At 37.0% G+C, this 15,206-nt stretch overlaps 1 protein-coding gene across 1 annotated transcript in view; it reads left to right on the top strand.

The window, feature by feature from the left end:
• Positions 1-15,206, top strand: part of ipo11 (importin 11) — a 132,380-nt gene that overhangs the window by 101,335 nt on the left and 15,839 nt on the right. The window contains exons 27-29 of the mRNA XM_039620775.1: positions 15-136; positions 4,547-4,642; positions 6,382-6,466. Coding sequence (XP_039476709.1) covers positions 15-136; positions 4,547-4,642; positions 6,382-6,466 — 303 coding nt within the window. The remainder of the gene's footprint in view (positions 1-14; positions 137-4,546; positions 4,643-6,381; positions 6,467-15,206) is intronic.

Below are 15,206 nucleotides of genomic sequence, written 5' to 3'. Positions count from 1 at the left end.
TCTCCGCTCATCAGATGGACCAGTTGTTGGGCAATGTTATAGAGATGTGGGTTGACCGAATGGACAACATCACTCAGCCTGAGAGGAGGAAGCTGTCATCGCTGGCTCTGCTTTCCCTCCTGCCATCAGACAACAGGTGAGAATCATTTTTGAATTCTTTTCTGTGTTGATTTTGCTTTAAGCTCATGAAAAGTGGATTGAACCGCATAGCTGACTTTAGGGCACAACAGGGGGAAAGTAATGATGTTCTTGGAAAATTATTTAGTAGACTCTTGTTCATCATTATGGATATAGGTGGTGAAATTATCCTGTATATATTTCTCTTTACAGCCATAAAATGCAGAACAGCACAACAGCTTAACGGGCACCTGCTTTACACTCTGGGTGCCAATTATATGTCAGCCGAGCAGCACAAATGCGGATACTGATATACACACCTTATACAGGCCAATGCAGACAGCTGGGTTTTCAGACTTGCATATGGGGGCGAGAATATATTGTCAGAAATAAAACGACTTACCATCTCTCTTTTTAAGACTTAATGTCACAAGCTATAGTAAGCGATGTTACTTAAATCTGTAATTCATCGTCCTTTAGCCAAAGCATGAAACATATTTGTTTATGTCTCCCGTCTTCTTTTGGTGGATTATTGTCCCGACAGTAAACACTTTCTGGGCAACACCTCTCACTATGATAATGAAGAGATAAACACGTGGACACGTGCTGACAGACACAGAGTACCAGCCCTCTTACATTGAACTTGAACTTGAACATTTTCTGTGCCGTACTGACAGAAGGATAATGGTAATGATACATGTTTATATATGCAGGCAGGCTTTTTTTAATTTTTTGTTTGTTTGTTTTTTTTCTATCAAGCTGTCACCATATTTTTTTTTTTCCCCAGATGTAAAGTTGAGCATTTTCATATGAAAGCCTGTAGAGATTTACTTGCTTTTGGAGCAGCCCCCAATAGGCCGTTCTTCTGAGAGAAATTTGCCTCAAAGGTGTTGCAAATGCGTACGATAAGATCCACAAGCATAAACTAAGATTTACAAATGTGTTCAATGATTTGTATGTAACTTTCGAGGACTCACAAGCATGCGGTTCAATCCAAACACAAATATGAAGCAATATCACCACACGTAAAACTATTTTGCAAATACGTACATCATAAAACTGAATAAATACTAATCATTTACTCACAACTTATTAAATTCAGCTCACAAATCTTAGTTTACGCTTGTGGATCATATCGTATGCATTTGCAGCATTTTGGAGGCAAATTTCTCTTCATGCCATTCAGGGTACTACAGTTTTTGGTACTTAGGCTTTGTAGCTTTACTCCTTGGCTCCAAAATGTAATTCATGGTGAAGTTACATTTTTTAAAAATTAGCCAACTTTGCAGCTTTTCCCCTAACTGGCACAATATACAATCACTGGTCACTTCATCAGGTATGTTGTTGAACCGCTTATAAACCATAATTTCTAATCAGTCTATCACATGACAGCAACTTGATGCATTTAGGCATGCAAACATGTTCAAATTTATCTGCTTAAGTTCAAACTAAGCACCAGAATGGGGGTAAAAGGGTGATTTAAGTGACTTTTTATGCCAGATAGGCTAGTCCAAGTGTTTCAGAAACTGCTGATCTACTAGGATTTTCCCACATAACCATGTCTGGGTTTTGCAGAGAGTAAGAGAAAATATCAAGTGACAAATGCCTTGTTGATGCAAGAGGTCAGAAGAGAATGGCCAAACTGCTTCGAGTTGATAGGAAGGCAACAATGACTGAAATAACCACTTGTTATAGGCAAGAGCAGCAGAAGACCACAACAGACACTGCTCCTATCAGCTTAGAACGGGAAACTGAGAGTACAGTTTGCAGTTCATCAAATTTTGAGACTGGAGAAAAGTTGCCTGGTCTGATGAGTTTTAATTTCTACTGTGACATTCAGTTGGGAGGGTCAGAATTTAAAAACCTGGTTCTGTCTGGTCAACAGTTGAAGATGCTACCGGTAATATTATGGTTTGGGGGATGTTTTCTTAGGAAACTCAAAGATCAGAACTTATTTAATATGACTAAGTTCACTGTCATGAGATCTCAATGGGAAGTGGTGAAACAGGAGATTTGTATCATGGATAGACAGCCAACAAGTCTGAAGCGACTCGCTGATGCTGTCATGTCTCTATGGCCGAAAATCTCTGAGGAATGTTTATAGCACCTTCGTAAATCTATGCCACAAAGAATTTAAGCAGTTCTGAGAAGGCAAAAGGTGTCGAACCCAGCACTAGCAAAGGATACCTAATAAAGTGGCTGGTGACTATATGTGATATATGTGATATATGTAATATGTTGTGATTTACAAAAAAGAAAACAATAGGGGAAAGAAAAGTAAATGGGATTTACTGTGACAGAGTAGTGACTACTTCTCAAAGATCTCTAAGAACTAGTTTGTAAATAGTTTGTTTTGGCATGCAAGCCATCATGCAATCACTGTGAAGTTTTTCACTTAAGGGTGATTTAAATGACAGGCACTGAGCTGCACCACTAATCAGCTATTAGTTTTTCACTTGGGAGTTGCTTTTGGTTGATAGAATTAGAATTGACAGACATGTTAAAATGATCTTAAAGGCAAAGCATATTTCCAGTTGTTGCTATGGCCACCAATTTAAGACTGTTATTCATAACCAGGGGCACATGTGTTTAGTGATTTTATTTTACGCTCCCAGGATATTGGTAGGTATATTTTACTAAACACAAGGATCAACTGTAGAGCCACTGCTAGACATGATTTTGTGTGTGTGTGCGAAAGTTGCTTAAACCATCAGGCCAGTAATCTTTATTTCCTAATTAATATTATGGTGACTAGATAATTGAGCACATTTCAGATTATTTAGCATTGATATGAATATTTAGTCTGATTTAGTACCATGTGTATGTGTAAAATTGCCACACTTACAAAATAAGGGACACATCTGTGTATACTTGCTTCTTCTGTGTTTTTTCCAGAACCATCTTTCATTCTGATTTTCCAGGTTATGGCTAGTCCTAATGCTTAGTGAACTTTATGTAGCATTGCCTGGGGTCTACCTGGGCAAGAATATGAACTGACAGAAGAAGGAACAGTTGATGTATCAGTGCCCATACACACTCACACTAACGCTTCCTTTCCTGTTTTCTCATTCTTGTTGATGTAGGGGAGAAAAAAAACAAATATATTCTATCCACTACCACTAACCACTGAGACTCACTCAAGTAGTTCACCAGTGACTGTTGCATGTCTCCGAGCTTGTGTGGTGGGTTTCATAAACTATATAATTTTTAAAGGTTGTTGATGTCAGTTTTACTTATATAACCCAAATTGCCAGTCACTCATCTCAGGGCACTTTAGATAGAAGGGTCAAGACCTAACAGTATTACAGATATAAACAAGACGAGACTCTTCAAGTAAACGTTTTCTGAAAGTCGGGAGTAATCATTCCCTTTTAACAGAAGTAAAGCTCCAAGAGAACCAGGCTCCGGGAGGACTCTTATTTGTTACAACCAACTGTGGTGATTTTAAAGTAAAAAGTATAGAAATAGAAGAAACAATACGACAGGCTGTTGACAGGTTGGCCGGGCTGGTAAGTGAGGATTGGGAAAATACAGCTCTGCAGCCAGATATACCTGCAGAATGGCAGGTGACAAATGACAACAGAGTGAAAAAACTACAAACTGAAAGACAAGACACAGTTAATGAGTTAAAGCAATAATGGCTTATGAGTGCATTTAGAGTGAAGTGAAGAAGAAGAGGCTGTTTCAGCAAACCATGTTAAATGAAATGGTGACTGAGAGTTTAAGCCTAATCTTACAAGGTCTTGGGTACGTGATAGTGAATTGTTCTTTTGGAAACTAGGGAACTACAAGCAAGTGTGAACTCATGAGATGGAAATGTTCTGTTGGAGTAATGTAGTACGTGTGTGATTGGTCTCTAAAGGCTTTATATGTAGAGGGGTTTTAAACTCTGGTGTTTTATTGCTAGTTTTAGGAACAGGGAGTAGTTCAACTAGACACTCTTCAAATGGCTGTTATGATACAGTTTATCTTTCTTTAATGTAGAACTACAGACATAGTGATATAAGTGATAACAGTGAACCAATAATCAGATAAGACATACAGGATAGAGGAAGACGGAACAAAAAAAAAAAAGTAAGACTTCTTGTACTTGAAGAGCGTGGGTGTGTGTGTGTGTGTGTGTGTGTGTGTGTGTGTGTGTGGGTGTTTATGTGTAAGAAATTAATATAGTCCAATCTAGAAGTAGCAACTGGACTAGTTGTCATTTTAAGATAGAATTACTATGAATTTTGCCCATATGAAATTGTTGTGTGAACAACATGATAAGGTTTTGTGTGTGTGACAGGGAGAGAGGAACTCAACATTTACATGAACTAATAAAGTAAAATCAACACTGTCCCATTTTTTTTCCAGTAAAAATGTACTGATGACATCAAAAGTGATGGTGAGATCAGCATGAGTAATGAAGCTCTGTTCTCTGTGTTATCAGCGTGATTCAGGACAAGTTCTGTGGCATCGTCAACATTTGTGTTGAGGCATTACATGATGTAATGACAGAAGATCCTGAAACGGGCACTTTCAAAGAGTAAGTATTCATTTTTTTTTTTTTCCTTGACAATTCAAGAGCAGAAAAAAACCTGTGCTTATAAACTTGGAAATTATACAGTCCAAACCTTCCCATCATTTTTTTCACAAATGAATGGAGTTTGTAATTTTGACAAAACTCATGCATAATGAATGAAGACGTGCAAAAGTGCTTGAAGCACTACAAATGCAGATGCGATGCTGAAGTTGGAATTTATCAAATGCAAACCTCAGAAGAAATATTTTGAGATAAAAATTAATTTCATGGGGGCAGCGGCTCACTACAGGGAAAACAAGCAAAGCAAATGAGTCATTGACTTGGTTGTATTTGCACCTTGATAAATGGTAAATGGTAAATGGCCTGTATTTATATAGCGCTTTTATGGTCCCTAAGGACCCCAAAGCGCTTTACATATCCAGTCATTCACCCATTCACGCACACATTCACACACTGGTGATGGCAAGCTACATTGTAGCCACAGCCACCCTGGGGCGCACTGACAGAGGCGAGGCTGCCGGACACTGGCGCCACCGGGCCCTCTGACCACCACCAGTAGGCAACGGGTGAAGTGTCTTGCCCAAGGACACAACGACCGAGACTGTCCGAGCCGGGGCTCGAACCGGCAACCTTCCGATTACAAGGCGAACTCCCAACTCTTGAGCCACAATCGCCCCTTCACTGTAATGCCCGTGTCTGAGTTAACATCACTTTCTCACTATGGGAAAAGTTACTGAGTGCAGCGCTCCTTACACTTTGAAATATGTAGAGAAGGTTCAATATTTTTGTTCTCTTTCTCAGCAGTTTCTTAGCAGATGTTCACCAAACATAGACACCTATTCACTGCTGTGAAAGATGCTCAGCACCATACTAAGATGTAATGGTGTGAAATGAACTGAAAAGCTGGGAGCAAAGTCTACTGTATGTGTTTGTTTGCCAGTGATATGTTGAATCGATTTGGGTCCCTGTTGGGTGTGACATGAGCAATAATATATTTGTAGATGCACATATTCCTCTGAGCGTTGTTTGCTGTTTATAAATGCAGTCAACTGAGAAAGAAAACAGTGAGCAATATAATCTTCCCCCTTTTATTTTGGAATTACGTAAACTTTCAAACGAATAGACTTGTGTTTTCGTAAGTTGTTTAGAATTGTTTTTGCATAGTGTGAAATGAGAAGTCCTTACGGCCATGAATGAAATTCAGTAAAATAACATGCCATTTGCCAAGTCAATTTGGCATGCTGCTGGTTTTGAGTGTTAACAGTACAAGATGTCGACTGTAGCTTCTTTGATGATGTGCCCAGAAGAGTTACCATTTACTACTCTGCATTTTTGTCTACTCAGAATTTTAAGTTAATTAATTTTTGCGACTTTGAATGTCATTAGTTTAGGTGGAATAGAGTTAAAATTTCTGATCACGAGTTATCAGTAGCTACTCACCAGAATCACAAATTGTGACATTCAGGACCCCCCTACCTTATTTCTACTCACAATAAGGCTTAAGTAAGGACAAAGGAAATAAAAGACCATACACAGACTTTATACTGTGCACAAAGGTTTCACTTGTAATTCTCTCTGCATGCAGATGAACCAATATGAATAGCATTCAGGAAAAAAGGGGTGCCAGAGGGTTCAGCATTTGGAGTGCCTGTGTATGCATGCTGCCTGTTCTGAAATTGTCTCCTACTGTGTAGGTTTATTTGCAGTTATTAATATTGAGTTGAATATTATTGTGTTTGCAGCTGCATGCTGATGAGCCATTTTGAAGAGCCCAAGCTGAGTGATGATGAGGAGCCACCAACTGAGCAGGACAAGAGGAAGAAACTGGTGAGTGAAATGCATAATTCATACACAGTACAGATCTAATTTTGAAATCTTTAAATCAGTTTTTCTCTTGTTTCATTTTCATTACTGGATAATAGACAAAAAGCTTTAATAATGAATTTATTTCTTATTGTTTTGAGTTTAATTTTCTGTTTATCAGAGTGTCTTTCTGTGTCCCATGAATCTTGTGATAATTTACGCCTCTCTGGAACTCACACAGTAGATGCAGAGAGGAGCAAAAAGGTTTATTCCAGGCAGCGAAAAGGAAAACGGTCACTTTATGTACTATGTTGTCAGACACCAGTTCAGAGCAAGCTCAAAGCCTCCTGCAAGTCTTTAGATAAGCATGAATGTCAGTGAGTACCCACATGTGGCCCCTAGGTGGGAGATGTACGCCAATTAAGTGGTGCATGTATGTATGAGCATGTGTTCTCTGAGGATGCGTCCTGTACCACTTTGTTACACTGTGAAAGTTCACAAATTGCTTCACTCATTCACACTATTGTTTAACTATATTGTTGGTGTCAGTGATCTTCTCTAAATGTGCGCTTAGGCAAAATTACATTTTTTTGTACAAATGGGATTTTATTTGTGTTTGAATGAGTAAATACAGCTATATTTATATTCTTGTTTTACTTTTCTCTGCATGTGTGTGCGTGCTATTTGCTTGGCAGCATCCCAGTGCACTTATCACCTCAGCCCAGACCCTGACTTTTTGCTCCAGGGAAGAGAGGAGAGAAGACTTAAAGTCGCACCTCTCTCTGCCTTTTAATGTTTGTGAGTCTGTGTGCTCGGAGACGTGCATGAATACATGTGTGCAAGCAATGGGAGTGCCCGCATGATGGAGATTTCTATGTGAGGCATAAGTTGATGAGAAAGGAGACTAGTGACACTTTTTAGCAGCTGTGTCTGCATCTGTATGAAAAGAAATGTGCTTAATGTCTGTATTTTTCTGCTGGTCTCAAAGATCTTGTGAGATACACAGGTATTATTTATTTATTTATTTATTTATTTGTTTATAGTTTTTCCCCTCTCATTTTCTTTCTCATCAGTTGAAAATCAGTGATCAGCTAATGTGAAAAAATGTAATTCTGTGCTGAAATTTAAAATAGTTATCTCCATGTGGCTTGATTATGTTTAAGGTCCACTTCTCAGTGAATTTATTTTTTCCAGCTTTCATCAGAAGCTGCTTCATATGTCTGCCATCTGCATCACTGGGGTAGTATAGGGGTCTGGTTGGGTCAGTGCCGCGTAAACAGTGACGTGAAGGTACGGGCAGAAGCCTTGGATACTGGCACTTAAGACATGAAATGTCACGTCTCTAGGGATGAAGAAGCTTGAGGTAGTGGAGGAGGTGAAGCAGGCCCAAATAGATCTGAACACACCTCCATACATGTTTTATTGGAACTGAAGTCCGATACAGAGGTGGAATCTCTCCTCCTGCCACCCTGTGCAGGCGTGTGGATAGTCATGTTTTCCTAAATTTAGCCCTTAGTTTAGAATTTTCCCTTTTGGAAAAAAATGTTTTTCTAATAAAGTACATTTTAAAAAAATGATTGAGGAAGAACATTTTGCATAGAAAACCTTTGCAGATAAATTTGCTTTCCAGCACCATATACTGGACTGGATTACAGGAAAATATATAATGCAGAAGGAGTTCTGTTTTGTTAAACCACTGACACGTTTTCTAGTGTTTCTTGTAGTATAGTGAAAAAGTCTTGAGCCATTCCTTATTTCTCTATTCTATTAAGAAAAATGAAAAGTTCTGCAGGTGTTTAAACATGTGGAACTACACAGGACATGAAAATGGAGTTCATAAGGGAAAAGCAGACTTCTATTGTTGCACTTCTAACACGCTTAAAAGTCTATATTTGGTATGAACACATTTATTCAACACAGCCTGAACTCTCCTGTTTTGCTACATTTTTCATTCTGTATATTATCCTGTTTCTTCTTCAGATACTTCAAAAACCTATAGTTTTTTAGGCCTGCCACTTCCTCTTTTATCCTCCACTTTTCCAGTTTTCTTAATTTTCCTAGATACAAACTGCACACTATGTCAAAATAGAAGTTTTCAGCCAACAGTTCTTTGAGAATTACTCTGTTGGTGAAAAAATAATATTTTATGACTGTCAAATTCATATGTTTAGCATTTTTATAGATTCATCTAAAGAAATGGGAACAAATGTGTTTTTTGAGGTTAGTGATACAATCTAAAATTGTTTAGACACAACACTGGTTCATCCAATTGTTAGGTGCCTTTTTGTGCTTGAATGATTCAACAACAGTTTTCAGTAGGGGTTATTGTGATCATCTGAGTGATCACCCTAACAAATAAAGAAAAAAATATTTCTATAAAAATGGGAAGGAACAAGAACTGGATTGAAAATGAGTGAAAAAGAAGTCAAAGTCTCTCTTTGGAAACAACATAAAGAGATGAGAGTTGGTTTAGGATTTTTGCAAAGTCCTGTTTATCAGGAAAAGAGGTTAAGTAATTCTTCAAGCAGATATACACATGTATTTTCTTTAAACAAAATAATTTAGTTTCTTTCTGTTTTCTTTTTTCTTTTCCTTGGACTTTTGAGCTTATGTTTGAGTCATTACCTTTTTATGTGGATGAATAGAACTCTGTTCATTTTCTTAATTTTCGAAGTGCCTGAAAAAGAATTTGAGCAATGTAGTCCAGCTTTGTACTTCTTTAAAGTAGCCACCTCACAGGGGCAGAGAGGGAATAAAAATTGGACTTCTGACTTGGACTCTCACACCTAAATCCATCTCCCATGGAGTGTGAGATTAGAATTCAAACTGGATAGCACAGAAGTAAATGGCAGCACCAGTCATATTGTAATTTTTGTTATTTATAGGGGTTCCTCATTCTTCATTGAAGCAAATCACAATCATGAAGCGTCTCGATTGGACTGATTGCTGTCAGTGTAGGGGACCCTTGATTTCACACCAGCCTCAGCCCATTATAGAAAGTGAACGTTGCAGTAAGGGAAATGTCAGCAGTGTCTCTTAAAAGGAATAATTTAATGAATATACTAGTGTGGAAATGCTAAAGATTAAATATAAAAATTGAGTGAAAAATTAAAGAACATTATAGTTATCTCATCTCATCTTTGTAACTGTTATTTTTTGCTAAATGGTGTTTCTTCTCCCTTGTTTTTGCTATTTATCTGTCTTTATACATTATAGTATAGTTAGCCAGTTAACATCTGCCTGCAGGTATTGGTTTGGTGTTTTGTTTCGTCTTGCCAAATTCCATTTAGCTGTTTCCAAGCACGGATTCACAGTCCTGATCAATGGGTGAATAAAGTGAGAATAGAAAAATTACTGTAATTGAGTCATCACTCATTGATTCAGTTGTTGTAAGCTGATCCCTTTAGGGATTGCCATAGTGGATCATCTGCCGCCATCTTATTCTATTCCTTGCATCCTCTTGTCACACCAACCCTCTGCATGTCCTCCTCTAAAGTTTCCTTGTTTTCCTCCTGCCTGGCAGCTCTTTATTGAACATCCTTTGTCCAATATATCTCTTTTCTACACATGTCCAAAACATCTCAGCCTTGGCTCTCTAACCTTGTCTCCAAACTGCTCCTGAGCTGTCCCTCTGATTATACACATTTCTAATCTTGTCCATTCTGGTCACTCTGAACAAAAATCTTAGCATCTCCACCTCTAGCTCAGCCTCCTGGGTTTTTTTGTTACTGCCACTGTCTCCAACCATATATCACAGCAGATCTCACCGCTGCCTTGCAAACCTTCTCTTTCACTCTTGTTGCTGTCTTTCTGTCGCAAATCACCCCTGACACTTGTTTCCACCCACTCCACACTCTCTTCTTCATCCCTCTTATACGCTGTTCATTGCTTTGGATGGTTGACTCCAGGTATTTAAACTCATCAGCCTTCACTATCTCTACTCCTTGCTTGTTCACCTTTCCACCTGTCTTCCTCACGTTTACACACTTGTATTCTGACTTCCTCCTTCTTTCTTTCATATGCACAAGACCATAACAACAAATCTTGCTCCTGCCATCTCTTCATCTCCTACTGATTCTACCAATTCTTAATGTATTGCTTGCCAGTTAGTTCAGAAAGACCCAATTTATTACCTGTACTGACAAAGTGAACAAAACTAACTAAACCCATTGTGTTATTTACATCAAAAATATAACTCATTTACTAATTTATGACTTTTTAATGCGTATAAATATGAAAAAGTTTCACATTAAAAACCCAGAGAAACATTAAAAATTCTTTTAAACCCTCTTATTTTGTCAGGCGGCCAATATGTTTACCAACCCTAAATATCTTGCATTATCTTGCATTTATCAGCGGTGTACCTGCCATTTTTCTATATGTTAACAAATCCCAATGGGCCAGGAAAAAAATCCATAGTTGTTTCCAGCCCTATCAGCCTAATAACTCACCCAGTGGACCCGTCACTTTGGAAACTGGGATCAGTTGCAAAACACAACAAAGTTAAATTTCATTGAGATCAACTCTTACTGATGCAACCTTGGACTTGCATGTTCGCCCATGAAATCTGAGTATTCTAGACAACCAGACTAAGCTAACTGCTGCTGTGTTTTGGCTTCTGTTCATAATGCATTATTTGATTCCTGTGCTTCATCTACAAGGCCAGTACCATCAAACAACAAGAAGGCTAGGCAACATCAAAGACTTTGTCCAATGGGTACTAATGACATGGGTTCTGTTTGTTGTGTTATGGGGGCACACACACACTTGAGACCAATCACTCTTGCTCGTCTTTTTTTTTTTTTTTTTTTTTTAAACTACACTACGCTAATGTATGTGCACAGCACACATAAAGGTTATTGTGCTGCATTTATGTGAGTAAATGCCAATTACTGATTGAACTACAACATAAAAGTAAAAAATACATCTGCCCTGTTGCAAACAAATCTTCAGAAATAAATAGGTATATAGTGAGCTGGCTGTTTTCCAAACCTAGTCACTGAATAGTGATCCAGGAAGGTCACACTTGATTGAATACTTTGAGCAATGCAAATAAAATTCCATTTGCCTCCATTGTAGTGTTTGGACCATAGAACTGGAAAAAGAAAATTCAATACCTATTTACATAGCAAAATACCACAAGGTTTAATTTCAATCTTTATGGACTGCTTAAATAAGCAACCCTTGTACTATTTGTAATAGTGTGTGTTGTAGGCAGGTACCTTTCTCAAGGGCAAATCAATAGTAATTGCTAAGGAAGGAATGTGTACACTAATGAGCCGCAACATTAATTTGTGTAGCTTCCTCTCCTACTGCCAAAATAACTCTGACCTCGAGAAATGGACAAGGGACATAAGGAAGTGCCCTGTGTGCTACTTTATATTATACTACTTATATATATTTACTTTATATTTTTCTTTTTCTTTGTTTTTGTTTCTTTTGTTTTTTCAGACTGTATGATTTGCCAAAAAGTTGTGACCCAGTTACAGTACAATTAAATAGAACTTGTATTAGGGAAAGCACAGAGTTAGAGAATCTGGGATACTACATGCATAATATTAGTAAAAGAAAAGTTGGCCAAGTTAATTTTTTTTTTTTTAAAGCGTGTTCACTTTTTTCCCACCCCCTTCATTTGTAACAGACCAAACTTTAATGTGTAAAAAATTGTCTCAGCAATTATAAACACATTTGATTTGATGTTGGACATCAGCTCTTGGAATTGGACTCCATATATCATTACACATATTACTTCTTATGGGTAATTATATGACAGCTGCGTTGTAGCGTCCCAGGTGCACACCAGCTACATATCCTCATTTTCAAAGTCTCATTTGGTGTGCTTTACTGAGGAGTACAGCAAATGTTTTGTTTAATGTAATTTCGATTTATTTGAACAGAATGTTTGGTTTAGTCATTTATAGCATTTGCTCAAGATGTGTAACTGATGAGATTTTTGTTCCAGGCTATTAGGCTAATGAGTTGATCTTCAGTACTCCGTTTTTCTGGAGTTGGTATTGGAAGGGTTTGGTAAATATGATAGTGCTATAACAATTATTTTCAAAGTTGGAACAGTTGTTCTATGAATGTGAAAAGTGACAATGCTACAGTTAATCTCGGGCCAGCAGAAGTTGACTGCAGCTCTACCTGAATGTTGTTACACAAATGCAATTACATTCAGAAATAGAAATATAATTGTATATATTGTATTTAGCTAAGAAGCATTCATTGCATCGTTGTACCAAAACAAAGGATTTTGCTTTACAAAAAACACCCTCAGATTTAGCCAATGCCAATTTGTCATACTCAGATGTGGGACAGCAAGTTGGCATACAGGTTTATATTCCTATCACATTGTTGCACTGTGGCTGGTATTGCTCAAAATGAATATAAAACATTTTTTCAAGAGAATACTTATTAATATTGAACGTGTTCTTATTTTGTGTAGATTAGCAAAGTAACTAATTTGGCTCCTTAAATAAAAATTCAATTAAATATGCTTGAGTTTTTAAGACACTAAATTAAGAAAGTTGGTGCATTTAAAATTCACATTACAAGTTTTCATTTCTCAGAGTGAACCAATAGTATTATTTAAAGCTTTGATGAGCTACCAATGAATCTTTAAATTGATCTTGTCATTCAACGGTTTTTCATTATTTCATTTTAAAGAACAATCAACTTGGCTCCAAAGGTCTTCCAGAGGTATATATTTATAGGAAATGAGTTTCAGCGTGTTATCAATTCACTCTGAGTCACACAAAGCATTAGTAATGAAGACTTGTCATTCTTGCTTTATTATTGCTCCTGTTCTCAAGCAGACCTTCGGTGTCAGCATAATTTGGTTTTGTTGAATAACAGACCTCTCTGTTATTTTGTAGCACAAGATATACAGATTTTCCTTTGTACTGCCTAAGGCATACAGAGTTATCAAAATTAGTTTTCATCTCTGTCGGTTCCCAGCTTTATTGTCCATGACAGTAGTCGGAGTTGGCATGATTGCAGTTTTTTTTTTATTTGGCAAAAGATATAGAAAAGCTAATAGGCTTATCAAGAAATGCAGAATATTGCATTGTGTCTGTAAGGCAGTACTCGGAATGCTGTCATTGTGTTCTGTTTGGATAGTTGACTAGAGTAAGTTATATTGGTAAGTTAAAGTAAATTTTTTGAAAGAGAAATATTGTCTCTTGCAATTAACGCAAATTCTATGCTATGTGAAGAACTCATTTATTTTTATTTTATTTTTATATACAATTGTAATTGTTATTTTTATTATTTTAATTGGTGATTTTACTGCTCTACATCTTATATTTTCCTAATTTGCCATGCTGCCTTCTTTGCCTCTCTCACTTGTAGCTTTCTGTAGAAATTGATACTTTTTTATATGCACTATGCTGCCAGTGGAAGCCGGTCACTAATGTTTATTGATAATATGACTGATACAAGTAGGGTGAATTATGAAGTGTACAGGTCTATATTTGCTGCTCAGACTGACCAAATATAGCAAAACTGATAGAACGGCACTTCACAGTGCACATAATGACCCAAAACAAGTTTAAAAGGCAAATAAGTTCGATGTTTGTCAGTGGTTAAGTCAGCCATCTGATCTCAACCCAATAGAGCATGCCTTTCAGTTCCTGAAGACTAAAATGAATGCAAAAAACCCCACAAACAACCAGCAACTGAAGGCGGCTGCACTAAAGGTCTAACAGAGCATCTGAAGTGAGGAAACACACTATTTGGTGATGTGAATGGGTACTAGACTTTGACTGTAGAAGATTTTCTTAGAAGTATTAAAAAGTCCTCCTTTTAATCCTTTTAAAAAGCTTTTAAGAAAGGGAAGCAATATATGAATTATCTATTTAAAAATAATAATAATTTAGCCGTTTGGTTCCATGAATGCTTTTTCACTGATGACTATCTTTCAAGTGTCATCTTGTTTATTTTAGCAAATTTTGCAATTTTAACACAATGACATTAATTAAATGTAAAAGCCCTCAGTATATAGTGACAGATACTACGTTTTGCCCTCTGTTAGCTAAAGCACAGCACTTAAGGATCTGGTATACTGTATAAACAGTATGATCTGTGAATAGAGTCGCTTTTTTGAGTGTTTTACAAATTACTTAGATTGTTAAGCTATGGAGTGAACACTGAATAAAGTGCGATATGGAATTACAGTATGAAATGTACTGCTCATGCTGCTAACAAAATCATGGTGACATTATGTGTGAAGCTGGAATTGTGGAATAGACTATTATGTATTATAATGTAATACTTTCTGTCATAAGCTACAATTTTAAGATGGGTAATGGAACAACAGATGCTGTTAAAAGGGCACGGTCTAAGTATGAAGTGTCTGGTACAGTGTAGCACGTTCTCCTTAGATAGTTTGCAGGCATCTTAAACAATTAGCTCAATTTTGAAGATTTTGTCACAATAAAGACTTTATTATAAACACTAGTGGGGTTTTTTTTTACTTTGAATTGAACTCAAGTGCGCTTAAAAAAGTCATGTTTAAACTCCACAGTCCAAAAATTATGTTACTAACAATTAAGGTTTTTTTTTTTCTTGAGAGAAGTGGATTTTTAAAATAACTCTTCACTGTAGCAATCATTGAGCAAAATATAATGTACACAGTGTCCTTTCAAAGTCTGCTGCATTGTATTTTACAGGTCAAAGCAACATCCTAAGCCGTATCGTTTTTTAAGCATTTCCTCTTTAAATTCTCATGAATAAAAGCACTCACATTTGTCAAATGATCTTTCTC

This window comes from Oreochromis aureus, linkage group 12, assembly GCF_013358895.1.
Source record: "Oreochromis aureus strain Israel breed Guangdong linkage group 12, ZZ_aureus, whole genome shotgun sequence".
Lineage (NCBI taxonomy): Eukaryota > Metazoa > Chordata > Actinopteri > Cichliformes > Cichlidae > Oreochromis > Oreochromis aureus.
Note: the sequence above shows the minus strand (reverse complement) of the source record. Positions and strands in the feature narration are given on the sequence as shown.